We start from the raw sequence: 26,533 nt of genomic DNA on the forward strand, positions 1-26,533 counted from the left end.
GACATCAGAGATCACCTAACCAAGGAAACAAAGAGCCCGCTGCCTGAGCAGCTTCCTTCCACAGAACCCGCGGGGGGTGGCGCGGGCGGAGTTGGCCTGCGGGCGCTGTGACCATTCTCAGTGTCGACCTGACAGCTACAGTGCTAGGCGGCAACAGGGCCACAGTCCAAAGACCACCTTCCAGAAGACCCGTGGCTTGTTGGGAGCCTGCCGGCACTTGAACCTGGGACTCCTGACTTTTATTCTAGTCTTTCTCCCACTTCTCTGAGGGCCTTTTAAGAGGTTCTTTAGCAGAAGCTTGGGAAATTTTATAGTATAGCTCAAAGGGTATATACTGCTTTATAGGGGCCGAAAGCCGAACCTAAAGCGTATCTGTGATTTCATTCTGCAAATACAGCATCTGAGCACATTCCGGCTGCTGGCCTCCAGACCTCCCTGCTAACTCCCAGGCCCGCCAAAGCCGGGGCGTGCCTTCTGTCATTCAATAGAGTAACTTGTATGAAGGCTCCAAAGGTTAAGATATCTCTGGGGGAAAAATTAAGATTCAATCAGCAAGTTAACACGTTGAAGTAGTATCCATATTTAATCCGAAACACCCGTTAGAGAAAAAAATAGTGGTACAGATTCAATAGAGAAGAAATAAATAATACCCAACATGCAAATCAACTTTCAAAAGAAATGCAGAGTCATAAAGCACGGCTAACAGCCAACCACAATTACTGCTTAGAAATTATTCCTATTGTATGTGGAAGACGGTTAATCCTGAAGCCGTTGACAGTGCTTACGGAAACACCACCAACAGATCCTAATACAGTCAAAGTACGCCGTCGTGGTGTTTCTGCTAAAATATACTTTGTAGAAATCATTTTAATTGAGCCTCAAAGTCGTGAAAAACCTCCACAGGTTTTCTTTTCAGGTTTACATATCGTCACACGTAGAGTCCGTTTGGAGACCATGAAAGATTACTATTTACACCTAAATCGCCCAACCTTCAAGAAGTGGGGAAACGAGGGACTGGATACCCTCAGCGGAGCTGGAGCATCGCTGTGGGCTTTGATCTGCTGAGCTAGGGTCTGGAGCTGCAGCCGCAAAGATGCCCGCCCGCCTCGGGTAGGGTAGAGAACTGTAAACAAACACCTCCACGAGGCCGGCTGCCTCTGCTCCCGAGGCTCTACCCGCTGTGGACTCTGAACCCAACCCCAGGCCACTCGGTGTTCAACTGATTTGGCTTCCGTGTGCTGCCCTGGGGCTCAGACGAAGGAAGGGCTGCAGGGCTCCTTTTCATCCATGGCATGTCAGTGCCCAGTCAGTCCGTGAGCAGGGACAAGGGAAAGAAGCCACGGTGCCCCCAGCACCCAGCTCCTGGGAGGATGGGGCGGGACTCTGGCCAGAGAGGAGCCCTGTCCAAAGGACGGCTGATGCCGCCAGACGCTGCTTCATCCCGGCTCTGGGGCCCGACCTGGGCCTGCATCGCATCCCTGCTGGAGTCTGTCCCACTAGGGCGGATACCTTTCAAAGAGAAACAGCTCTGCTTTCTGATACTCAGGAAAGAAAAGGCCTGAACAGGAATAATCCATGAACTGTCAAAAGACACTTGGCTTTTGAAACTAAATTCTAGCTACACTGGAAAACTGAACAGAATTATCAGAGTGGAACCTATTACCACGGTGTAAGTTGACAGTTTTATCTGTAAATCTTAAAAATTTGGCCAGCAATTTAAAATGCCTGTATTATGATAATGTCAAATATGTTTTTCAAATGTCGGTCATTAGACAATAGTAACTGCATAGGGACTTTCTCTGGAATGTCTTTTAACAGAAAAAAGATGATGTTTTCACATCATTCTTCGAAAATGTTTACTGACTAGTTTATGTGATTAAAATAGCAAAAAGAAATCCTGGTTTGATTCTAGCTAGATTCTTTGAAAAAAAAAATCACATCAGGAACATGCCTTCCTGTTATTAGCATCTTTGGTAGACACCTGGTTGATTTCTGATGCTTTGCTCACAGTCCTTGAAAAGCCCAAATGTTAGCAAGGCTCTGACTCACCAGAAAACCCACGCTATCTCCAAGCTGACTGGCTATAGAATACTTTGTCTTTGACAACTTCTCTGTTACCGAATGTTTCAAATGATATTTGTTTTAAACAATATTCTTTTGAAGTAACAAGGCTCAGTTGTTTTCACAGACAACTGAACATTCCTTCTATCAGACACTGAATGGAGGCTAAATGCTGCCTGAACCCTCAGGCGCTGGGAGATGCGAACAGACAGCAGGCCTGGCCTGGCTGCAGGACAGAGACGTTTCACTGTAAAGCAGGGAACGGCCTCACTAATGTCCTTAAAAAGCTTAAAGGTTACAGGTTTCTTCAAAGGAACCCCGGACTTGAATCCAGTTCCCACTTAAGACATGTCCACAGCTCTGGCCACCTCCATGTTACAGAAGTCAGGCATGTTCCTGCAAAATGAAAGATGGCCATACAGGAAGTGAGGTATGGCAACACTGAGACGCCCCGGGACGCTGGAGGCCTGGTTCCTGCTGTCACGTGCCTCTCTGTGACTCTGTTACTGAAGTCATTTGGGACTGAAAAACGCAAAACTCAGAATAAGGGCTTCCTGCCTAGTGACCAAACGCCTCTATGCTTGTTTAAATCGAGTGTCAGAAGTGCCCCGGGGAGCGTTTAAGACTGAGCAAGCTCGGCTCCTGTGTCCATCCTGGGGCGGCAGGGGGTCGCGGCTCAGTGTCCATGGGGGCCGGACGCCTGGGCTGTGCTCCTGTCGCCCCGCTCACTGTTCAGTCTCGGGCAGTTCACCTAACCTCTCTGTGGCGGCCTCCTCGTCTCTAAGACAGGGGTGATGACGGTACCTAAATGTCTAGCGCAGCGCCTGTATACGCCAGGGACTCCTCAACGCTGGATACGAAACAGCCAAACCATGTTGTGCGTCTGTTCACGCGCTTTACGAGTGAGCTGTGATCGCTAACCCCAGGCCCTCATTTCTAAGATCTGCAAAGCACGCATACAACCTTCCTGCAGTTGGCCCTCAGTTACCCTACGAGGCTCTTAACAGGGGAGCCTATTCCCTCCTCCGGCTCCTCACCGCTGACGACGGGGAAGGCCCTGCACTTCCCCGTGTGCTGAACGACCTCGCCGCCGGGAGACGAGTCAGGACTGCATTTCTCCCGAGGTCGGGGCCCAGAGCCTTCAGACCCCAGAAAACCAGGAAGGAAAGGAGCCCAGGGAGCACTCAACCCCCGTCTCAGGACCCTGGGCCGGGCTCCCAGGTCCATGAAGCTCTGCTCCAGCGCTCTGGGGCTGGAAGACGCAGCTTTGGGACGTCAGACGGTCAAATCATGTGAGGAGCTGAGATGCGGCTGAACGTGGGTGAGCCGGGCGCTGTCAGAGAAGGCGAGAACGTTCGCCCCGATCCCACCACTCGCCTTCTTGGCCCGGGTGGCAGGGTTGGGGTGGGCAGGGAGGGGGAGGAAAGCATTCCTATGACCCGACACCTGAGCTGAGCTATGCGGAATGACTGGCCATCTCACCCTGACCTGGTCGTGCGCTGGAACCCTGGAGACTTCAGTGAGGTAGGTGGTATCAGCCCCATTCACAGGTGGGCAAACTGAGGCAGAATGAAATGCAGTAGCTCGCTTTTAATAACAGCATACAAAATCTGGAGAAGCCCCAAAGGAGTCCCCATTTCCCGGAGCTCGAAGCAAACCCTTGGAGCACGAAGGACAGAAACGGACGGGAACACGAGTCCCTCCTCCTTCCCCCTCTCCTCCCCCAGGGGGGGTCGCTACCCGCACACCAGAGACCCTTCAGATACCCCTGAGGGTGCGCACAGAGCAGCAGAGACCCAGCTGACAGCTTATCCCACGGGAAGCGGCAGGAGCGACGTTTCTGCTCCCGGGGAGGCTCGCGGTTCTGAGAGGAGCACGGTGTGTCCCCACACACAGAAACCTTCCATCCAAGCTGGAAGGAGGCCTGACCAGCCCCGGGCCATGGGGAAGCCAATGCCTCTTTGCCTCACTGATTGGCCTAAGAGGTGGGACCCGCACACCCAGTCAAAGAAAATGAGCTCCAGGAAAGCAGGGAAGACTAGACGCTCCAGCCCCTGCCCTGGCCGCGGAGGATGGAGGCTCGGCCTGGAACTTCCTGGGAGGACGTCGACCCCACAGCGCACCGTCCGCCCTTCCAGCAGGACCCCACCCTTCTCCTGTTTGGGTACGACCCCTCCCTCCTGCCCTCAGGACCCCAGTACTGCAGGTCACGTCCGCCGAGGTGCAGACAGGTCGTCTCCAGGTTGGAGGTGCGTGTATGTGGCTGATGCTCTTTGGCTGGAAGCAAAGGCCATTCTGGCGGGACGAGGGCCGGTCTGGAGCTGGGCGCGGGGTGAGGTATTCCCAGCCCAGGGTACAGCCAGCAGACGGCGTGCTCCCTGTGGAAACCCATCTAAAGACGACTGTGGGGAAGCCGGGGGACAGACGATCGGGACTAACTCATCGGATCAGCATCAACACATCTTAAACCGGTTTTCCGTGAGCGCTGGACACGTGGCGCGGCGCCAGCCAGGTGGTCTCCCTGCTGTCTGCTGGGAGGTGAGTGTCGGGTCAGCGGGCTGGCCGTTGGCCACTCCCTTGCTCTCTTGCGGCCTACTGGCAGGTCTGCTCCTCGGGGTGCAGAGGATTCCCCCAAAGACAGGCTGAGGGTGGTGGGTGGGCGGGCGCAGGGGCCGGAGCAGGGCCAGCAGGGACGAGGAAGAGGCACTTCAGTTTGGGCTGGTGTTCGTGGAGTCGGCCCTGGCCCCAGGAGTCGAGCGGCCCCGCCTGGCTCCGGCTCCGGCGCTGGGTGGTCCTGGAAGACCCCAGTGGCGGTGGGCAGGTAGGCACTTGGCAGCACTCCCAGGACTGGGCAGGGCTGGGGGGCTCCGCGCAGGCTCCGCACACGGCTAGGTCATCAGGATGGGCTTCTGCCGAACTTCCAGGATGTCTAGGGTGGCAGGAGGGGGCGTGGAGGAGACAGGGAAGGGTGACCCTCCTTGTGCTCGCAGAGGGAGCATGGGGACCTTCCCAGTGCTCCATCTGTGAGGGAAGCCCTCAAGGCGCTCTTCCAGCCCTTGGGGACCTGCGGGGCTGGGCTCACCCTCCTTCCGGACAGGAACGGGGCAATGAGCGCGCCTGGAACGGCTGCAACACGGGGCAAGGGCTCGGGGCGCAGGGCTCACACAGGCAGCCTGACTCTGGAGCCACGGCCCCCGTGGGGCCGCCTACCCCTCGAGTAGCACGCACGTGCTGAGGGTCTTAAGCCCCTCCAGGGGGACGGCGTGGTGCCCCAGTACTGCCCACAGGAGTACTTTTTAGGGGTCGTGGTTCCCCCAGAGGTCCCACCCCAAAGTCAGAGTTACCTGTTAAAATCCGATGCAGCGGCAAAGTGACGTAGGTTAGGTGTGCATAGAGAAGGAAGTTCCCGTCTGCTCTGTTCAGCTTCAGCCAGGACCCGACCAGGGAGCGCCCCGTGCCCGACAGGGAGCGAGATCGCAGGTTGGTGGCGTTGTGCAGGTCAGCTGCAGCGGAGACGGCGTGTCAGGCCCGGGCTGCGGAGCGGAGCACACCTCCCACCCAGGTGACCCCTCCCCGGCCCAGCTCGACCTCCGACCTGACCGGACCTCCTCCTGACTGCCCTCCAGCCCCCTCTGCCTTCTAGCCTGACACCCCCGCCCCGGTCCTGGAGCGCCTCCCCTGTAGGCCCGGGCCTGTTGCTGTGCCGGGCCCCACGGCTGCCCCGCTCTGGTCCTCTCCCCGGAGGGGTATGGGGGTACAGCTGGGACGACCCGGCACCATCACCCGGCCGGTGGGCCACCCGGGGAGGCAGGTGGGCACTGTGGACACTTTCCCGCTGGTCTGGAAGGAACCCAGGAGGGCGGCACTGCCCAAGCCCACTCGAGAGCAGGTCAAGGCCTGGGCTGGGGTCTGCAGCCCCGGCCAGGGTCTCGTCCAGCAGGCCCTCTGCCTCGGTCCTGCCGATCAGGAGCCTCTAAGCTCCTCCAACGGCCTCCTGCCGCCCCTCTGATAAACACGGCCCTGCCCTCCCGCGGTACTGCTCCCACGGCAGGGCGACGCAGGGCGGAGAGGGGAGCAGGGAGGCCTGAGGACCGAGTAGGTGTGATTGAGGACCGCAGAGACACCCGGGCAGAGACGACCAGGAGGCCGCCGGACAGACGGCCCAGGCTCAGGGAGGAGGGCAGGTGAGCCCCGAGGGACACCCTGCTGAAGGCGGCAGGGCCACAGGGCACCTCGCAGAGGGAGGGAACGGCACGCGCGCGCCCAGAGCCCTCCCCTCGGAGCCCCTGAAATCAGGTGCCAGCTGCCGGCCACACTGAGCCGGGGCTGGGGGCTCCCTTCGGTGGCTGTCTGCTGTCTGTCCACAGCTCCACCCCCGCCCAGGATGGGCTGGCACATGGCCCCCTGGCTCTCTGAATGTGCAGAAGGGAGTGAGGAGGCCCCGCAGGCCGGGGGGCGGGGGAGCAGCAGGTCACCTCCCCCGTCGTCCTCCCGGAAAAACTCCTCGCTGTCGTTGGCCGAGTGAGACTTCTTCATCTCCGTGATCCGGTTCCGGGGCCCCTTCCTCTTGAGGGATGGGGAGAAGAAGGCGGGCCGGTTGTTCCGCTCAGGGGTTGGGGGTGTGCTGAAGGAGGTTACCTGGGAACAAGGAGCATGTCACCAGGGCAGCCCGCCGACCTGGGGGGGCCCTGGCGCCCACCCGTCTCCCGCCTGCAGAGCGTAGCCAGCCTGGGGCTCGGTGGGCACTGGCCCCCAGCTCTGCCCCGGGAAGAACCCAGCCGCCCGCCTGGGGCCTCAACCGCCCGCCAGGGGTCATCGGAGCACAGAGCAAGCCTGGCTGCTCACGCGGGACGAGCACCCTCCAGGCACCAAATCCGCGGAACCTTCCCAACCACCCCTGACGTGAGAACCGGCTGAGGCGGGACAGCCACCCTGGCGGGGCCAAGGTCACCCAGCAGACGGCGGCCACGCTGGGCTGCACCCCAGGTCTGCTGCCCCTAAGGCCCTGCTCTTCCCTCTAATTTCTTCTCCTGGCTTTTATCTCCTGTCCCCTCTCTCCCCCAGCGTCCTTCCACAGAAATGCAGTGGTCAAACAGTTCACCCCTCCATCTCCTGCTCTCCTCTCTTCTAACCACACTGCCCATCACCAACCATTCTCCACACCCACTCAGGGGAGCACATGACCGGGTCCCTGCCCTCAAGGAGCTCACAGTCTGCCGGGGGTGGTGAGAGACCCAAAAGTTGACAACCACAGACTGAATGTTGGTTGTTAAAGACAGAAAAAAAAAAAGGAAGCACAGGATACAGGCGAGCACACAGGCAAAAGGAATCAAAAGCCTGGGAAATCACGAAAGGCTTCCCGGAGGAGACGCCGCTTGAGCTGGGTCTTGAAGGACGAGTAGGAGTTCGCTAGGTGAAGAAGGGGGGGAAGGGCGTTCCAGGCAGAGGGAACGTGGCCCATCTCCTCCCTCCTCCCCATGCAAACAAGAATCTGAGGAACAAGGTGAGCTGGGACTGAAACTTCGGGAGCCCCGTCAGCCTCCTCGTCATGGCTCCGACGTCCACCAGAGTCCCGGCGGCCGCTGGGCTCCAGACGGTCCTCCCACAAGCCAGGGAAGGTTTTTAGAAGATAGAAAAGCAAACACCAGAAACCACAACACACAGAGTCTGCATTTGTCATGCGCTGGTTACAAACGACCCCTCTGGGAAAGGAAGGCAGGGAGCACAGAGGCGGGGCGCCCGAGCAGCGCTGGGACAACCCTGGCAGGCCCCGCCCCTTGACCCTAGGCCCCCCTGCTGCTGGGGGCCAGGGGCTTTCCCAGGCACTGTCTCCTTCCCCGCCACGGCCACCCTGGGAGAGAAAGACCAGCACCCCCATTTGACAGATGGGAAGATGAAGGCCCGGACTGGTCCAGTAACCTCTCTGTGGTCACTGGGCAAACACGCGGCCAGAACTGGCACCCAGGCTTATCCGGCCTGAGCCCAGGCCACATCTTCACGAGGGCTGTCACGCACACATTTGTTAGCCTCAGTGGGCACCTGAGAACCGAGGGGGATAAGGCTCCTTATCGCAGAGACAAACCATCTCTGTTCCCAAGACAACAGACGCCTCTGCTCAGAATTCTCACCCATCATCACAGAAAGAGAGCGTTTGTCGTTTCTGCTCTGCTTACAAAACACATTCACTGCAGGAAACTCAAAGCGAACAAAAAAAGACACAACAAGAGAAAGAAAAGTGCCCCCTGACTGCCGGGAGGACGCGTGACGGTGAGCTTAGAGTGAAAGGCAGGGTGCGCACAGCTCCCTGACCTCGGGCGCGCCAGCGGGGACTTGGACTGACACGCTCGGGGGCCATTTCTCCAGGCAGATGCCCCAGCCGGCCCCACCCCCAGAGGGGCCCCTGATGCCCTGGCTCCTGAGTCCCCAACACCGCGGGAGGCGGGTGTGTGTTCACCCCATTTCCGGGTGAGCAAACTGAGGCTCAGAGAGGAGAGACTGTCCCAGCTCATGCAGCAGCAGTGCCCGGACTGCAGCCCACCCTGCAGCCCCTCCTGGAGACGCCCGGGGGGGACGCACTCCTCCTTCAAGACCCCCGGTTTCCTCTGGAGCCCCCAACACGGGCAACGTGGCCGATGGGCTGGGTATTTTCTCCTGCCTGAGCCCTGGGCTTGCCCCCCGCCCACCACCCCAGAGGCTCTGGGAATAAGGCTGCCACTGAGGTCAGCTTCCCGGCCCCCGGGGAAGGACAGCAGCCTAGAAAGGGCTCAGAGGCTCAGTGCTGTTGCATGAGCCACATGGCAGGGAGCAGAGCAAGGAACTCCCGCAGGCCTGGAGCTGCCCAGCTCTGCAGACAGGAAGGCTCGGACCCGTCCATGGCTGCGGCAGTCGCCAGCAGTTCCGGGGCCCAGCGTCTGGTTGGCAAGCGGCCCCGGCAGAGACCAGCTGGGGGGCCCCAGGGTCTCGAGGCTCTGGCCAACCCTCCTGGAGCTCATCCGTCATCGTCCCCATCTCGCCCCTGGAAAGGCCGCTTGGGTGCCCGCCCCCACCCAGCAGGTCCACCAGGGCGGGTGCTGGGACCCCGCTGGCTGAGCCCTGCCACCGTGGCAGCTCGGGGCCCAGGTACTAACCTTCTGTGTGACCCCGGGCCAGTCACCTGCCCTCTCTGAACCTCGGCCTCCTCCCCAGAGGGGTGGGGACCATGACACCTACCTCTCGGGGGGCTGGGGGGCGGGAAGGACCAGGGAGGTGGTGGGAGGCAGGCCTCAGGGAAGGGCAGAGGCCCTCCCCGAGCTGCGCAGCCTTACCCGCTCATGCATGGGCGAAGCCGGGCTAGAGTCCTCCTCGGTCCCGCAGGGGGACGTGTCGCCGGTGGACACGCGGCTGACGGCCATCTCAGCGTGGCCCTTGCCCTGGGGCCCCTTCATGCGTACAAACTCCATGTTGCTGTACTTGTAGAAGCCGAACGACATCTTCTGGGCCATGCGGGCCGCCACGCTCACCTGCGGGCGGGCAGGCGGGGGCACGGAGTCAGGCAGGCGGGGTGCCTGCTCCCTGGGGGCTCCAGCAGCTGGGGGACCCTCCCTCAAGAAGCCCCCGAGGGCCGCCAGCCCCGCTCCGGGGAGACCCAGCCCCAGCTGACCCGGGCTCGCCCACAAGGCGGGGCAGTGCCGGCACCCTCGCATCCCTGTCTGACGCCCTTTCGCCCCAACGACCACACCCCGTCTGGGGACAGAGACCACCTCCTCGTCCCCTGCCCCGGGGTCCAGAGAGAGGACACCCGGGGCGGAGCCCAGCGGCAGGAGGGCACCCATCCACCTGGACTCCTCTCCCTTCGGTCCCATCTGTCGGGGACCAATAATCCCAGGAGGGTTTCCCTGGGAAGAGCCCCACGTGACCCAGGCCCCAGCCGCCTAGGAGGGGCATTGGGGGCGCTGCAGGAGCTCTGGGGTGGGCCAGGCACAGCAGAGCTGGGCGAGGGCAGGGGCGCTGCGGGGTGATCGCCCCCTGGACCCAGCCCACCCTGCACTCACGCGGTTGTCATACACCTTCTTGAGCGCCTCGTAGCGGATGGAGCCCTGAAAGATGACTCCCTGGAACGTGTTGGTCTTGTCACTGGCCACCAGCTCCACGCAGACCATCTCCCCTTCCCCAACGGTCATGTCACTGAACACCTGGGGGGGGCGCGAGGCAGACGCAGGGATGGCACCGGTTGGCTGCCCCCGGCCCCCAGCACAGCCCGGCTCCCAGCCCCCTGCCCGGCTCCTTGACCCAGGGAGGGCTGCTTGGAAACTCCCCCTTTACAGGGGAGAACGCTGAGCCACAGACGTGAAGGCTTTTGCCCAAGGCCCCCAGGCCTGCCACCACTCCACGGGGACCCGCGCAGCAAGGGGGACAGGCGACCCGTGGGCAGGGGCAGCGTCTACAAGGGGCTAAGGTCATAAGTGACTCTGGAACAGGAAGAGGATGTGCCACCCTCTCACTGTCCACCGGAGTGACACCAGGAAGTAGAACAGTTCACGGGGACTGTCTGGCCACTTTCAAGTGTCTTCTCCACCCCCAGCTATGGGTGCACAGCCCACCCGCCCCAGCCCTGCCCCAGCCATCAGGGCGTGTATGTGGGCACCAGTTGAGAAGCCTCACAGACTGCCTGCCTGGGGGGGGTGACCGTCTGCAGGGGACTGGACAGCCTGCCCCCACGAGAGTCACTGCCCATGGGGCAGGGCGGGGGGCTGTGTGCAGGCTGAGCTCTGAGGTCCAGACTCTGGCTTCAATCTCAGCTCTGTTGTGGACAAGCTGTGTGAGTCTGGAGAGGGCGCTCAGCCCCCTGAACTGAAATGCTCAAGACACCAACCAAATCGAGAAGCGACTTGCAGCCCACGCCCCATTCTTCGTGAGTGCTCCAGGGCCCCCCCACCCTCTGCCCTCACTGTGGGTGGTGGGGGGAACAGCTCCACTGCCCAGACCTCGACAGGAGGGTGGCTTGACAGGAGCCGGCAGGGTCGCCAGGGGGCGCAGCTGGCTTCCCAGCACCCCGCGTTTCCCAGTTGAGTGAGCTGCCCCAGGCCCCAGTTTTGTAACTTCCGGAGCCCCACCCATCGCAGACATCCTAGGATCCCAAGGTGGGGAGGCCTCATTTAGGGTTCGAGGGTGGTAATAACCGTCCCTCCTGCCCGGGCAGCGCTCTGCAGGACTTGATGATGCCTCCTCCCACGCGTGAGCTCTCTGATCTTTCAACCCTGACGCCCATTTTACAGATGAGAACACTAAGGCTCGGAGCCCAGTGAACTCATTTGCCCTGAGTCAAGGAAGCAGCAGGGAGAGCGGGAGCCCAGCCCTGCCCCCACCTCCTTCCTGAAGGCATGTGAGGCCTGGGGGGTGGCTGGGGGGGAGCCAGACCAAGACAGAGCTCCCACCTCCTCGAAGCTGTCGATCATGAAGAAGATGTTGGGGTAGCTGATCTTGGACTCCTCCCCTTTGCTGTCCATGGGGTGCTTACTGGGGGACGCGAACACTTGCTGGAAAGAAAATGATTGGAAGGGGCTGAGTGAAACCCCCACTGAGCCCTGCACCCGGGCCCGGAGCCACGCGCTGGGGTGGGGTGTGCTGTAAGGCATGGGTCGCCAGGGCCCCAGGAGCCGCTGGGGAAGGAGCCGTTGGGAGGGAGGACCTGCTTCAGGGCTCCTGAGCTGGACCCAGGCCCCCAGGCCGCAGGGAAATTCTGGGGTCAGCCTCCCCTCAGGGCAGGGCAGCGGGTGGGGCACCCCTGGGCGCCGCGGGCTCACCTGGGACCTCTTCCTGTGGATGTGGATGTCCCCGCCGTCGGCTCGCGTGCACACAGCACAGGTTACCATGTAGTCCAGCTGGAAGGGGTGCGGGACAGGGGAGTTCAGGGGTCCGCTGTGCCCGGGGCCTTCGAGCACCCCGCCCCCACGCCGGGAGCCCTGCCCATCGCGCCAGGCACCTTCTGCAGGATGAGGTTCAGGCAGACGCTCTCCTCCCAGTCGATGTCCGGGTCTCCGAGGCCCGGCAGCTTCTTGGAGTCCCTCCGGTACACCTCCACCTCCACCTCGGGCTCGGCCTCCGCCAGCTGTGAGGCCCAGGGCAGAGGTGAGTCCCAGCACCCCCGCCCCCCCGCCCCGGGGGCATCCTCTCCTCCCTGGCCCCTCCCACGCGGGGCGTGGGCTCCAATCTCCCTCCTGGGTTCTCTGGCTTCGCGACCCCGGGGTCTCATCAAGAAGCCAGCCTCCCACCGAGGTCGTCCCTTGGCCCCCCCAGCAGGGCGGGGGATCCCAGCATCCTGGCCCAGCCCACAGGCAGCCAGTCCAGCCAGCCACCCTCTACACCAGAGGAGCGCGCAGGAGGCCCTCGGGTTGCTACGGCAACTGGGTACCAGCTCCGCGGCCGGATGAGGAGGGGGCGGGAGGCAGCCGGGCTTGCCGCAGAGAGCCCGCAGTGCGCAGGCCCTGCAGCAGCGCCCACAGCGCGCCGGCCAGGGGCTTTCCTTTCTGCTCTTCGCAGCAGAGGCGGGCAGGGAGGCTGCGCGGGAGCAGCTGTGTGGTCTCCCTCCTCCCCCGCCCCGTCCACCTCGCACCTCCAGACCCGTGGGTTCTCCCCCGCCGCGCCGCCCGCCTGCTGCCTTTCAGATACCGCAGACCCACCCCGGCAGGGCCTGTCGTGCGTGTGCTGGCTCGCCCCTCCCCACAAATGTCCTCCGTCCACCGTCATCCCCTCGCTCTGACCTACAACATTCCGGCAGATGCTGCCTCCTCCTCTCTGTGGGTCCCCAGCCACCCCATTCCTCACCCCATCACAGCACCAACCGTTCCACGTGCCACTGGCCACGCCGTCGGTCCCAGCAGACCGGGCCGGGGGCAGGGGTGTGGGGGAGTGCTCCCTGAGGCCCGGCCAAGACTCAGTCATCTTGTCCTCCCAGTGCTGGGAGAGAAGGGCCTGCAGAGCGCTCTGGGCAGGGGTGCGATGGAACGTTCCAGCATGCGCATAGCTAGCTGCCACACGCTCCCAAACTCGGGGTCCCCTCATTGCCCTTGTCAACACGGCCCCAGCCCAGCCTTCAGGGGACCTCACACACAGCCTCAGGCCTCCGGCTCCAAAACTGCTCAGGCCTGAGTCCAGGGTTCTCTCCCAGAGAGAAGGAGCCAGCACTTGCAGCTTCCTTTCACCTCCCTGCCTGGCCACTCTGGGAGCCCACAAAGCGGACCCCTCCTGAGCCCTGCCTGCCCACTGGAGCAGTCAAGGCCAGATCGGCTAAGAAAACCCTCCCTGACCAGAGCTGGGGCCTCTCCAGGCACCAACATTCAAGGCACAACCACGTCTCAGGTACACTCAGCCCTTACTGTCGCCTCTGGTCTCAACATGCTTCCTTTAAACAACCACCAAGATTTTGCAAAAAAAAAAAAAATCTGAAACTTAAACCTCAGCAGACGGTCAGGCCCACTGCTCGGCCACCGGCCCCTCCGCTGGGACCATATCTGCCCTTCCTTCAAGACCCACCTCACTCAGGTGGCCTCCGCTGACCACTCCCCTCCCTTCTGGTCACTATAGTGACCCAGACTGTGTTGGCTCTGCGTGATGCACTTCAGGGTCCCAGTGTCCACTGGCCCCAGTGACAACCCGGTCACACGGCCAGCTGCTGCAGACTCCAGATGGTCACCAGAGCACCCTGGCCCACCCCCAGGTCTTCCCGCCTGTCACGCAGCCGGATCGGACCAGCCATTTGGCTGCAGGCACGCAGGCCACCATGTCTCCTTTGCAGCAGGCACCAGGCTATCTGTTTGCAGAAAGCCCGTCCTGCACAATCAGGCTCAAAGAGCAGGCACAAGGCAGGGAAGGCATGAGCCCCGGCCACCAAGCCCCAGCCCGGGGTCACAAGCGCTGGGCAGGCAGGCTGCAAAAACCCGTCTCCACTTCCCGAGGCACTTTTGTGTTTAAATGAAAACAACGCCTTTGTATGTTTGGCATACAGGTTGCTTCGATATTTTACAAAACACTAAATAAAGCTTCTGAAAGACATGCAAAGCTTGTTCTATTAACTTGTCGACTGAAACTTTAGTGGATTAAACACCGGAGGTGACTCAAGTCACCTGCGAGCCTTTGGTCTCTTCTTGTAAAAAAGGGATAACAACCCTTGTCCTGTCCAGTTGCTGGGAAGACATGGGAGATGGGAGAGGCAGAGAGCTGAGCCCCTGTCGGGGGTGAGGTGAGGGCTCGGGGGCTGGCAGGCATCACCACCATCACCAAGCCAGGTCACCTGCCCACGGTCAGGCTGGACCCAGCCTCTGGAGTCAACGTCTTTGCTTTTCTGTTTACTTACTAAGGATGAGATGCCCGCCAGACCACCCAGCCTCTGGACATGTCTCCTCCAAGGCACTGTAGTGATACTCATCTCCGCCTTCCGGGCTCGTGGGGAAGCTCAGTAATAATACCCACATGAGGCCCGCGCGTCCCACCACGGGACACATGTGTGACTGTCCCCGCCCAGCTCCTGGCACCTGGCGGGCACTGAATGAACACCGCGTTCCCCTCCTAACACGCGCGAGGAGGACTGCAGACCCCCGGCCCACAAGCCTGCAGACCCAGTTGGGGGGGGGGCGGTCCAGGGCGCTCACCTTCCGCCCGTCCAGGGCGCCCTCGCTGCCCGCGAACGCCAGCTTCCGGCGCACGTAGAAGAGCATGTCGTCCTGGCGTGGGGCCCACTTCTCCATGAAGTAGGTGGAGAACATCCACGTCCAGAAGACGATGCGGTCGTCCTTGAAGCACCCTGCGCAGGGAGGCCAGAGGGGATGGGGGGGGGGTACTGTGAGGGGCCTGGGCCGAGCCCCGGCCCCCCGCCCTGCCCCCCGCAGACCTCCACGATGTGCAGAGCCCCAGCCCCCACGGGCGCCCGCAGAGGCCCAAGGGCACCTCCGCGGGAGGCCCCGAGCCCCGCAGCACCGCGGACTCCAGCCCCAGGATGAATCAGCAGCATCGCACGGGAAGGGAAGCCTGGATCTGAGGGAAGGCTCGGCAGGCTGTCTGGCAGGCTGTCTGGCGGGGAGCCCCAAGGGCTCAGGAGGGGAGATCCATCCATCTCCTGCCGGTACCTCCCTCCCCACCCCCACCCCAGGAATCTGACTTAAAGGGACAGCTGCCCCTCTGCCTGCCGGGCTCAGCTGCAGGCAGGAGGGAGGCAGCCTTCCAGCACGCCGGCTGACTCTGCTTCTTATTACCGACGGTATTTCTTCCTGATACCTAGATCGTTATGGTCCTCTTTCCCACACAAGGAGAAAAAAAGCTCAACAGGCTCCAGTAGGAAGGCTGAGAGGTTCCGCTCCAGCTCTGCACTAGCTGTGTGACCACGGGCCAGCCCAGGGACCGCTCTGATCCCCAGCTTCCTGGGGGTGAAGGCAGACACCGCAGACGTGGCTGGCCCACGGGACCTAGACAAGGTGGGCGTCTGCACAGACCTGATGGAACCACAAGATGTGCTGCAGAGTTATCGCTTAGAAACCCGAGATACTACATTGTTGCTGGTTTCTTTCCCTCTTCTCCCCAAGCGACTTCATCACCCAAGTCCTTGCATTTCTCTTCTGGAACCCGTGGAGGCGGGACCCTCGGGGCCTCACAAGTGGTCAGACCCCCTGGCCTGCAGCCCACACCCACTCCTCCAGGGCGTTGTGGGGATGGGGGGTGAGGGGGGGCTCAGCCCTCAGGCCCTGGAGTTCTGAACACCCCGGCCCTGTTTACATCAGCTCTCCGACACAGGCTCCCGCCCTCTGCACCCAGGGGGGTCCGCAGCCCACCCAGGCCCACACCCTAGCTGGCTCCCACGGAAGGAAAACAGAAAGGGGTCTCATCAGTCAGGGGCCCAGGCCGGTGAGCCTTATCAAGACAAAGGTCACCCATCAGCTTCAGGGGCAAAGGCCAGGACCCCCAGACTGACCCCTGTGACAACAGGCAGTGCCCAACTCACACCCCTAAAGCCCTCTGCACAAAATCAAGGGTGGCGGGGGTGGTGGGTGCATTCTTCCTAACAAAGCAAGAACTCTCCGGGGACAGTTTATCTCAGCTCCTTCTGAGCCCCCAGCCCAGCAGAAGGCCTTCTAGACTCAACGCTCCAAGACTGCCCACACCCACTGCTTCCTGGTCCCTCAGAGGGGCTACGGCAGCCGCTGTGGTCTCCACACGCAGTGGGTCAGGGCTCTGAACCCCACCACCTGCCACAGTGAGTCAAGTTCACCATCCACATCACTCAGGCTCAAGAGCATACGCCCTCTGGCGATCTCTTTATTCTGCAAGCAGAAGGAGCCTGGTGGTACCCACGGCACCAGGTAGGCGGCCACGGTTCTTCCTGCATTTGCCATATTGAGCCCCTGCCAGAGCCGTGTGGGCCGTCTCACTGAACTTTGCCCACAGCCTGTTACAGCTGCTGCCTGATTTCACAAGAGAAGAGACTGACTTTCAGGAGTCAGAAAAAGAGGCCCAAGATCCCAGAGCTAGAAACTGCTGAGTCCTCAGACCTGTCAGACCAGACACACGCACACACACAGGCTCTGGAAAATGCAATGTGATGGACCCAGATAATGAACGCAAAGCGCTCGGCAGGCAGCTGGCAGCCCCAGGTTCTGACAAGGGAAGGTCCTTGAGTTTGGGGGTGGGGCGGGGGGGGTCCTGCGTGCAGGACTGGCGTGCTGGAGACGGCACAAAATACATGCCAACGTGCCCTCCAGGGTTCCACGTGCCGCCAGGCCTGTCCCAGCAGGTCCGCACAAGGGGTCCCATTTCCCTGCTGTAAATGCTGAGTGATCGCTTTCTTCACAGCCCATCCGGCCCAGTTAGTGAGGGAGCCGCAGCACACCGCCTGCCCGTGTTCCCCCCGACACAGGGGCTCGTGGGGTTCAGCCGGAAGGTCACCCTGTGCCGGTGCCCCCATCCTCGACGGGCCGCTCCCGAACCACCAGCCCACCGCCTGGATGCTTCTCCCAGAAACTGCCGGCAGCCCCTCAGCCATCAGAGAGCATGGCGGGCACCACACCCAGGTCCTTCCCCTCCCGGGGTGGCGGGGGCCAGCTCCCCTGGACTGCATCCACAGCCCCATCCACTCTCACCCCCGAGTCCGCCCCCCACACCACAGCTACAGGGTCTGTATTTAAAGTCAGCTTCTGTCCCCCTTCAAACCTTCCCATGGAATTCAGAATGAAAGCCAAAGTTCTAAGAAAACTCCCTGTGACAGCCCCTCCCCTCGCCACTCACCAGCCCTGCTGGCCTCCTGGGGTTGCCCACCCCTCTACCCTGGAGCCTTTACACAGGGGGTTCCTTCCTGCCACTCCCGCTGCAGCTCAGATGGCTCTCCTGTCTTCAGGGAACCACTTCAGACCCCACATTAAACGTGCTGGAGGTGCTCCTTCCTCCTCACCTTGTTTTGCCGCCATCACTATGGGGTTTCACGACTGTCCCCCGCTGCACAAATGCCTCCCAGGAGTAGGGACCTGCCTGGATGACCATCTGAGTGTAGTGCCCAGAACAGAGCCAGGCACACAACAGGTACTCAATAAATGCTGCGTGAATAAACGGATTGGCCCAACTTAACAGGAGACGAACTCAGGGAGGTGGGTGCCTTGCCCAGGTGCCCACAGCACAGATGTGGCCCAGCCACTGTCCACCAGAGGCCTAGGTGCCCCACGCAGGACACAGGGTGCGAACATGCCCTTTTCTTTCAGTCAAAAGGGCTCTGATCCAAGAAAAACCTTCAAAGAAGCCCCAAGACCACACGCAACACAAGGGCCGAAGCGCCTCTGACTCAGATCGCCCAGGGCTCAAAGCGGTGACTCCACAGGCAGGTGGCCCAGCCACCCGCTGAGAAGGCACCTGGGCACCCAGACAGGGCCCTCCCCACCCGTCTTCCCGAGCATCTGCAGCCCCTGGCTGCCCCGCAGGTATGGGTGGGGAGACCCAGCACTAACCTCTGAAAGGAACAAGGGGCTGGGAGTTCGCTGCAGACATCACACAGATGTTATCACTAGCGTATCACTATTTAGTACCAATGACAAACTCAGGAGGAAGAAAGCTACTCTGTCGGGGAGCCCCCTCGTACCCTGCCTCTCACCAGTGAGACGCCAGAACCATTGCCAAGAGTGGCTGTGGGCGCCACACCCAGAGACGCAGCAGGACAGACAGGTGGGACAGTCAGGCAGAGGCCAGACCAGGGACACTCAGGATAAAGCAAGAAGAGAGACTGCGAAAGTCAAGACCCGCCCGCCACCCTGAACACTCAAAATTCCCTTTATGCCCAAGAGAGGCACAGCTGAAATCAAAGGGAACATGAAAACCAGGGCAGCGCAAGTCACAATAAATAACTGTATGTAAAGAATTCACAGCATAACAAGTTACGAAAGAAAATGCGCAAGACCGCAACAGATAAATGAGTGAAATACCCAAACAGGTAACTGCCGAGAAGGAAACAGACCCACTCGGTAAAATGTGGGAAAATATCAATCTCACTAGCGATTAAAAAAATCACACTGAAAGAACAAGCTGTCATTTTTAAGAAGGCAAATTTGCCTTTTATAAAAATAACCAGGGGACTTCCCTGGTTGTCCAGTGGTTAAAAATCCACCTGTGAATGCAGGTGACATGGGGTCAGTCCCCAGTCCGGGAACTAAGACCCCCACCTGCTGCGAGGCAAGCAAGCCCGCGTGCCACAGCTGCTGAGGCTCGGGGCCACAGCCCGTGTCTGCAACAGGAGAAACCTGGGCCCTGCAACTGCGGACTAACCCCCGCCCACCGCAGCAGGAAAAGCTCTCACACAGCAACGAAGACCCAGCGCGGCCAAAAAACTAGAAAGAAAAGAAGAAACAATCACTTAGGAAAACTGGCAGATTTTATAAAGCTAAACGTGTTTACCGGCGATTCAGTCACTTCCAGGTTCTTGCCCAAGAGATACAAAGCACGTGTCTGCAGACACCGGTACACAAACGTTCGCAGATGCTGTGTTCCTAAATAAACCCAAACTGGGAACCAGGAGGAGACACTTACGGAACGTGGCGTAGCCACTGAGTGGCCTGTTACTGGCGATGAGAACAGACTACCGATCGACACAGCACCGAGGATAAATCTCGGAACCATCACGCTGAGTGAAGAAGTCAGACGTAGGAAAACAGCTACATACGGAAAGGCCACATTCACAGGATGCTTCAGAAAAGGCGAAACCAGAGGCACAGACAGCAGACTGGTGGTCGCCCCGAACGTTCTGTGCATCGATGCTGGTGCCTTCACAGCCATCAAAACTCATCCAGTTACTTACTTGACGTCGACACAGTTTATTTGACATAAACCATACTCCGGCAAAGTAGATAAAAAGCTATGACGACCAAAGCTGGCGAGAACACTTTGAACTGGGAGCTCTTGTGAGAGAAGAAAAATTACTGTGTCCTTTGTGGAAGCCAAACAAGCACCTTCCTGCTTATGTGACTCTATCTTATGGCAAAGAAAAAAACGGGAATAAGGAAGTGCCTTATGCACAAAGACATTCCATATGTATTAATGACAGCAAATAATATAGCAGTAGTCATAACATTAGGAGAAAAAGAAAATAATATTCAGTAATCACTCACGTTTAATCTCGGTAGATTGTGCTGTGTGTACTAAATCGAATCGCCATCACACTTTTAAAGGATGCTGTGAAGATGAGCAGACAAGACACTCATGACACGAAAGGCATGTGACACAGCACCTGCCCAAAGAGCAGAGGCTCACACCCTGACCACAGCTGCCACACCACATGGAGCCCTGGATACACACACGGGCGGAGACACATACGCCTGACGGAAACAGGCACCCCCGACAGAGACATGTACCCCCGATGGAGACACATACGCCTGATGGAGGCACGCACCCCCGATGGAGACACGCACCCCCGACGGGGACACATACCCCCGAGAGACACAGGCACCCCTGATGGAGACACGCACCCCCGACGGAGACACGCACCCCTGATGGAACATGTCTCCCTGATGGAGACACGCACCCTCGACGGAGACAGAACACGAAACGTGTACACGTGATGGAAACACGTACACCTGAATGGCAGGAGCTGCTGAACCTCACAGGACACAGGCTTGATTTTTTTTTTTCACCTTTAATACTTTTAATAGGAAGATGATACCACTTTTGCCCATGAATGTATGACTTCTGATGAGTGTCATAAAGCTAATTAAAGAGAGAGAGGGAGACGGGGGTGGAGAAGGGGCTCCCTGTCTTCAGAGAGAGCAGAAGAGGGAGGGAGAGGAGACAGTCCAAGTCCAAACTAGGAGGGGTCAAGGTCAGGGTGAGGGCTCAGACTGGCGGAGGCGCAGCGCAGCGTTAGGCTTTGCAACCAGACGACCTGAGCTCAGGTCCTGGCTCTCTGCTCCTCCCCATCTGGGTGATGGGTTCACTGAACCCCTGGGGACCCCAGAGAGTCCCTCTGTCAGAGGGGTCTAACCTGCCACTCTCCCGGAACCAGTGGTGAGGTTGGGGGTGGGGAGAGGGGCCACTGTGGAAAGTCCTCTGCACACTGTAAAGCTCTGTCCACGTGTGTATTTGTGGGGGCCTCCACACTGCTGCCCTGCACATCTGGCTTGCTCAGATGAGGTGATGACTCCCCAGCCAGCAGTGTCCCTGAACCACGCGATGTGCTAATTGGATGAACAGACAGACACAGGGTGGCTGGCCTCGCCGTGTGGCCGGCCTCGCCGTGTGGCCAGTGCTGTGGAATCAGTGCCAGCTCTTTCTCTCAGAGGTGAGCCCCTTTCTCGCTGCATCCTGTCCCAAAGCCTGTTCACCAAGACGTGCCCTGGGTCAGAAGCCCCGGGAGCCGCCAGGCCAGCAGAGCTCCCTCAACTCCAGGGCTCTGTCCAGCCCAAGGTCAGCAGGCTTCCAGCCCCAGACGTGGAGCAGCACCATGGACAGCTCCGCACCCACCGCCGCCTCCCCTGTGGGGCCGGCGTCCTCCGGCCTGTTCTAATCCATGGTGACTGTAGTGGTAGCTCTCGTCTATCAAGTGGCCACAGACGCTGACTTGGCAAATATGGAGTCACTGCTCCTACAGAAAGACAAGGTTGGGCTCCTGCAAGCCTCTGGTTGCGTTTTCATCAGATGATCTATACATTATCTTGCGTTATGTGTGTGTATACAGTTGGGTCATTAACACTCAACTCCAGGCCACCAGCACTCTAACTCGTGCCTGGATGAAGCTTATCTAACATGTATATTCTCCATAAGGCCCATCTCAGCCTTCTTTTGCTCAGGACTAGACACTTCAGCGTTACACTTGGGGGCCACTCCAAATGGCAAAATCACCACCAAAAAAGCACGACATGCAAATACGTGGCACTAAATAGACCCCAAGGATGAGACGATTGGATGGCGTCACCAACTCAATGGACATGAGTGTGAGCAAACTCCGGGAGATAGTGAAGGACAGGAAGGCCTGCTGTGCTGCAGTCCATGGGGGCACAAAGAATCAGCCATGACTGAGCGACTGAACAACAACCAAGGAGACCACAGAAAGGATGAGCTGAGACAAGGAGGCAGGCGAATCCTTGTTGAACCTCAGCTGTGACCATGCACCCCGGGTGACTCAAAGTTTCCCACCACTTTGCACACATCTGCAATTAACCACAAAAGCACCCAAGGTACTGACTGTGTTGGTGATGGATAAATTTCAGTGAGTAGCTAAATCCGTAAATACAGAATCCGTGAATAAGGAGCAAGGGCCGTATCACAAAGTGGGATCTGCCAGCTCCAAATGGGACTATGGGATCCAGCCTCCCCCGCTGCCTGCAGTGAGTGACCTGCTTTCATAAGTCACCGTCTTTGAACTTCAGGTCTGGAGAGTCCTTCATAGACTAGTGGCTCTGGGGAAGCGTGGAGGAGGGCACGCCGCTGTGCAAGGACTGAACCTGAGCCACCCGTGCCCAGCTCCATGCTCTCCCGCCACCCCACCACAGATTGTCCACTTCATTCTGCAAGACACTGAATGGGGTACGTAACCATGCCAACAGCTCAACAGTACTGACAATGATGATGGCTCATGCTTGCCCTGTACTCTACAGCTTATGGGGCTTCCCAGCTGGTGCTAGTGGTAAAGAACCCACCTGCCAATGCAGGAGACCTAACAGATGCGGGTTCGATCCTTGGGTCAGGAAGATCCCCTAGAGGAGGGAATGGCAAACCACTCCAGTACTCTTGCCTGGAGAATCCCATGGACAGAGGAGCATGGTGGGCTATAGCCCATGGGGTTGCAAGGAGCTGGGTACGACTGAAGCGACTTAGCATGCACTACAGTTTATAAAGTCCATTCCCCTGTGACCTCTCCAGATCGCCATGGCAACTTGATAAGGTGGGATCAGTTCAGTTCAGTCGCTCAGTTGTGTCTGACTCTTTGCGACCCCATGGACCACAGCACGCCAGGCCTCCCTGTCCATCACCAACTCCTGGAGTTCACTCAAACTCGTGTCCATTGAGTCGGTGATACCATCTCATCCTCTGTCATCCCCTTCTCCTCCTGCCTTCAATCTTTCCCAGCAACAGGGTCTTTTCAAATGAGTCAGCTCTTCGCATCAGGTGGCCAAAGTATTGGAGTTTCAACTTCAGCATCCGTCCTTCCAATGAACACCCAGGATTGATCTTCTTTAGCATGGACTGGTTGGATCTCCTTGCAGACCAAGGGACTCTTGAGAGTCTTCAACACCACAGTTCACAAGCATCAATTCTTCAGCACTCAGCTTTCTTTATAGTCATGACCACTGGAAAAACCATAGCCTTGACTAGATGGATCTTTGTTGACAGTGTAATGTCTCTGCTTTTTAATATACTGTCTAGATCAGTCATAACTTTCCTTCCAAGGAATAAGCATCTTTTAATTTCATGGCTGCAGTCACCATCTGCAGTGATTTTGGAGCTCCCCAAAATAAAGTCTGTCACTGTTTCCACTGTTTCCCCATCTATTTCCCATGAAGTGATGGGGCCAGATGCCATGATGAATGTTGAGCTTTAAGCCAACTTTTTCACTCTGCTCTTTCACTTTCATCAGGAGGCTCTTTAATTCTTCACTTTCTGCCATCAGGGCCGTGTCATCTGCATAGCTGAGATTATTGATATTTCTCCCGGCAATCTTGATTCCAGCTTGTGCTTCATCCAGCCCAGCATTTCTCATGATGTACTCTGCATAGAAGTTAAATAAGCAGGGTGACAATATACAGCCTAGATGTACTCCTTTTCCTATTTGGAACTAGTCTGTTGTTCCATGTCCAGTTCTAACTGTCGCTTCTAACTGATAAGGTGGGATAACCTGAGCTTAAAAAATCCTCAGGCTTCAGTTTAAAGATAAGGCCACAGAAGCTTGGGAATCCAGTAGCTCAAGAGCTTCTGAGGCTCAAACCCAGCCCCTCCTACTCTTTCCAAGACCCCGGGCCTGGGGTCTTCCAGCCACTGTATAATGAGGACACTGAAGGGTCGCTGGTGAGCAACCAAGAAATCAACTCAGGCTTCCAAACCTTCCCACTGCACATCTGAGACCCCAGTAGCTCTATCCTACAGCCTCCCTCGAGATTAGAGCTAACCCCAGGTGCTCAGAATGCTAACAGGCGCCTCCTCAACACTCAGTGGATGAACATGCTGTTGCTCCTGTTGATAACTTGGAATTATCTCTCACTAACCAGAGCTCCGGAACAGTCATGAACTGGACTTCAGGAGGCATTCCTTGAAAACCACCCCAGTCCTTCTCCAGACCAGTAAACCACACAGGTGAAACAAGCTATGGTACCTCAGTACTTAAAACAGTTTACAGCCATTAAAAATGATGGTCATGGTGGTCCAGTGGTTAGGACTCTTCGCTTCCACTGCAGGGAAGCGCAGGTTCAATCCCTGGTCGGGGAACTAAGATCCTGCAAGCGGCACGGCAAGGCCAAAAAAGAAAGAAACCATGGGCATGTATTACAATACAGAAAACTGCCCCAGAGCTACTCCCTAAGCAAGCGCGCTGCAGCCAAGAGACGTTTTTGAGAGGATGTTACCAGATCCTCTACTTCTGTCTTGGGTTTTCCTTTGGAAAAGTTGTATGGATTCATTACATATTCTAATGTATTGTCTATAGATTATAAAATAAAGTCAAGCATGTATCTGCTGATACTTTTTAAGTTGACCTGTCTTTTTTACTTACAAATGTCTCTTAACAGTAGGCTTCCTTGGTGGCTCAGATGGTAAAGACTCTCCTGCAATGCAGGATCCCTGGGTCGGGAAGATCCCCTGGAGAAGGAAATGGCAACCCACTCTAGTAATCTTCCCTGGAGAATTCCACGGACAGAGGAACCTGGCAGGCTACCGTCCATGGGGTTGCAAAGAGTCAGGCATGACTGGGCAACTATCAGTCACTCACTACCAGATCTTCAAGAAACAGATAGCTCAAATGCTATGCACAAGTTTTTAAGAGCCTGAGAAACTTGCAAATTCTTTTTAACAAGAAGGTACAGCCTTGACCCCCCAAAACAACACAGAGAAAATTATGGGCTAACTGCACTCATCACAAACATAAAAATCTTAAATGATATATTTAATAGAATCCAGCCATCTGTTAAAAGTATGCCAAGTAGAATTTAACTCAGAAATATAAGAATGGTCCCATATTAGGAAATCTAGTTATATATTCATGATAAAGTTATAGTTCAAATGAGAAGTAACACATGATCGTATTCACAGATACTGGGAGAACATTCAGTAAGATTAAATACTCATTCTTGATTTTTTAAAAATTCCCTATAAAATAGAAATAAACAAATACTTCCTTAAACACGATATGTATCTCAACTAGAAAAAACTAGAAATGGGGACTTCGCTGGTGGTCCAGTGGCTAAGACTCCGAACTCCCAATGCAGGAGACCCAGGTTCAATCCTTGGTCAGGGGAGTGCTAACAGACCCCACATGCTACAACTAAAGATCCCACGTGCTGCAACTAAGACCCCACACAGCCAAAGAAGTAAATATTTAAAAAAGAGACGGAGGGCTCGGCGGCGAGGGTGACTGGGCGGCGGCACGGGGCCGGGCCCTGGGCAGGGAGGCTCGGCGGCCGCCCAGAAAGTTAAAAAAAAAAAAAAAAAAAAGAGACGAAGTGAGTATCATCACAACCCACTATTACAGGCAGACCTTGGAGATGTTGGGAGTTTGGTTCCAGACCAGGGCAATAAAAGCAAATATCACAATAAAGTGAATCACATGTACTGGTTTCCCAGTGAATTAAAAGTTCAATTCAGTCACTCAGTCGTGTCCGACTCTTCGACCCCATGAATTGCAGCATGCCAGGCCTCCCTGTCCATCATCAACTCCCGGAGTCTACCCAAACTCTTGTCCATTGAGTCGGTGATGCCATCCAGTCATCTCATCCTCTGTCATCCCCTTCTCCTCCTGCCCTCAATCCCTCCCAACATCAGGGTCTTTTCCAATGAGTCAACTCTTTGCATGAGGTGGCCAAAGTACTGGAGTTTCAGCTTCAGCATCATTCCTTCCAAAGAAATCCCAGGGCTGATCTCCTTCAGAATGGACTGGTTGGATCTCCTTGCAGTCCAAGGGACTCTCAAGAGTCTTCTCCAACACTACAGTTCAAAAGCATCAATTCTTCGGTGCTCAGCTTTCTTCACAACCCAACTCTCACATCCATACATGACCACTGGAAAAACCATAGCCTTGACTAGACCTGCATATAGGTTTCTCAAGAGGCAGGTCAGGTGGTCTGGTATTCCCATCTCTTTCAGAATTTTCCACAGTTTACTGTGATCCACACAATCAAAGGCTTTGGCATAGTCAATAAAGCAGAAATAGATGTTTTTCTGGAACTCTCTTGCTTTTTCGATGATCCAGCAGATTTGGCAATTTGGTCTCTGGTTCCTCTGCCTTTTCTAAAACCAGCTTGAACATCTGGAAGTTCACGGTCCACGTATTGCTGAAGCCTGGCTTGCTGAATTAAAAGTTACGAGTATACAGTTCTGTAGTCTAGCAAGTGCACAACTGAGCAACTTCACTTTCCCTTTTCACTTTCATGCACTGGAGAAGGAAATGGCAACCCACTCCAGTGTTCTTGCCTGGAGAATCCCAGGGACGGGGGAGCCTGGTGGGAGGCCGTCTATGGGGTCACACTGAGTCGGACACGACTGAAGCGACTTAGCAGCAGCAGAAGCAAGTGCACAATAGCATTATGTCTGAGAAATCGAAAACATACCTCCATTTAAAAATCCTTTATTTCTGAAAAATTCTAACCGTCATCTGAGTCTGCAGGAAGTCACAATCTTTTTGCAGTGTTGACATCGAAGCTCACTGATCACAGAGCACCACAACAAACATAATCATAGTAGAATATTCAGATCACAGAGGCAGCAATTCTAATTTAACATGACCCAAGAGAAAATGCCAAGAATGTTTCAAAATAAAAACAGCCAGGAAAAT

The 26,533-nt window shown here is 57.3% G+C and overlaps 1 protein-coding gene across 2 annotated transcripts in view; it reads right to left on the reverse strand.

Moving 5' to 3' along the window:
- Nucleotides 1–564: 564 nt before the first annotated feature.
- KIAA0930 (KIAA0930 ortholog) overlaps nucleotides 565–26,533 on the reverse strand; it is a 42,048-nt gene continuing 16,079 nt past the window's right edge. For both annotated transcript variants that reach the window (XM_086403238.1, XM_086403239.1), the window contains exons 2-10: nucleotides 14,688–14,839; nucleotides 12,023–12,148; nucleotides 11,844–11,921; nucleotides 11,475–11,576; nucleotides 10,092–10,232; nucleotides 9,366–9,560; nucleotides 6,537–6,699; nucleotides 5,406–5,564; nucleotides 565–4,990 (exon numbers count right to left, since the gene is read on the reverse strand). In XM_086403238.1, coding sequence (XP_086259364.1) covers nucleotides 4,950–4,990; nucleotides 5,406–5,564; nucleotides 6,537–6,699; nucleotides 9,366–9,560; nucleotides 10,092–10,232; nucleotides 11,475–11,576; nucleotides 11,844–11,921; nucleotides 12,023–12,148; nucleotides 14,688–14,839 — 1,157 coding nt within the window. In that variant the 3' untranslated portion in view covers nucleotides 565–4,949. The remainder of the gene's footprint in view (nucleotides 4,991–5,405; nucleotides 5,565–6,536; nucleotides 6,700–9,365; nucleotides 9,561–10,091; nucleotides 10,233–11,474; nucleotides 11,577–11,843; nucleotides 11,922–12,022; nucleotides 12,149–14,687; nucleotides 14,840–26,533) is intronic.

Source organism: Bos grunniens, chromosome 5, assembly GCF_055505025.1.
Source record: "Bos grunniens cultivar Pamir isolate PY7600 chromosome 5, Bosgru_T2T1.0, whole genome shotgun sequence".
NCBI classification, from domain to species: Eukaryota; Metazoa; Chordata; class Mammalia; order Artiodactyla; family Bovidae; genus Bos; species Bos grunniens.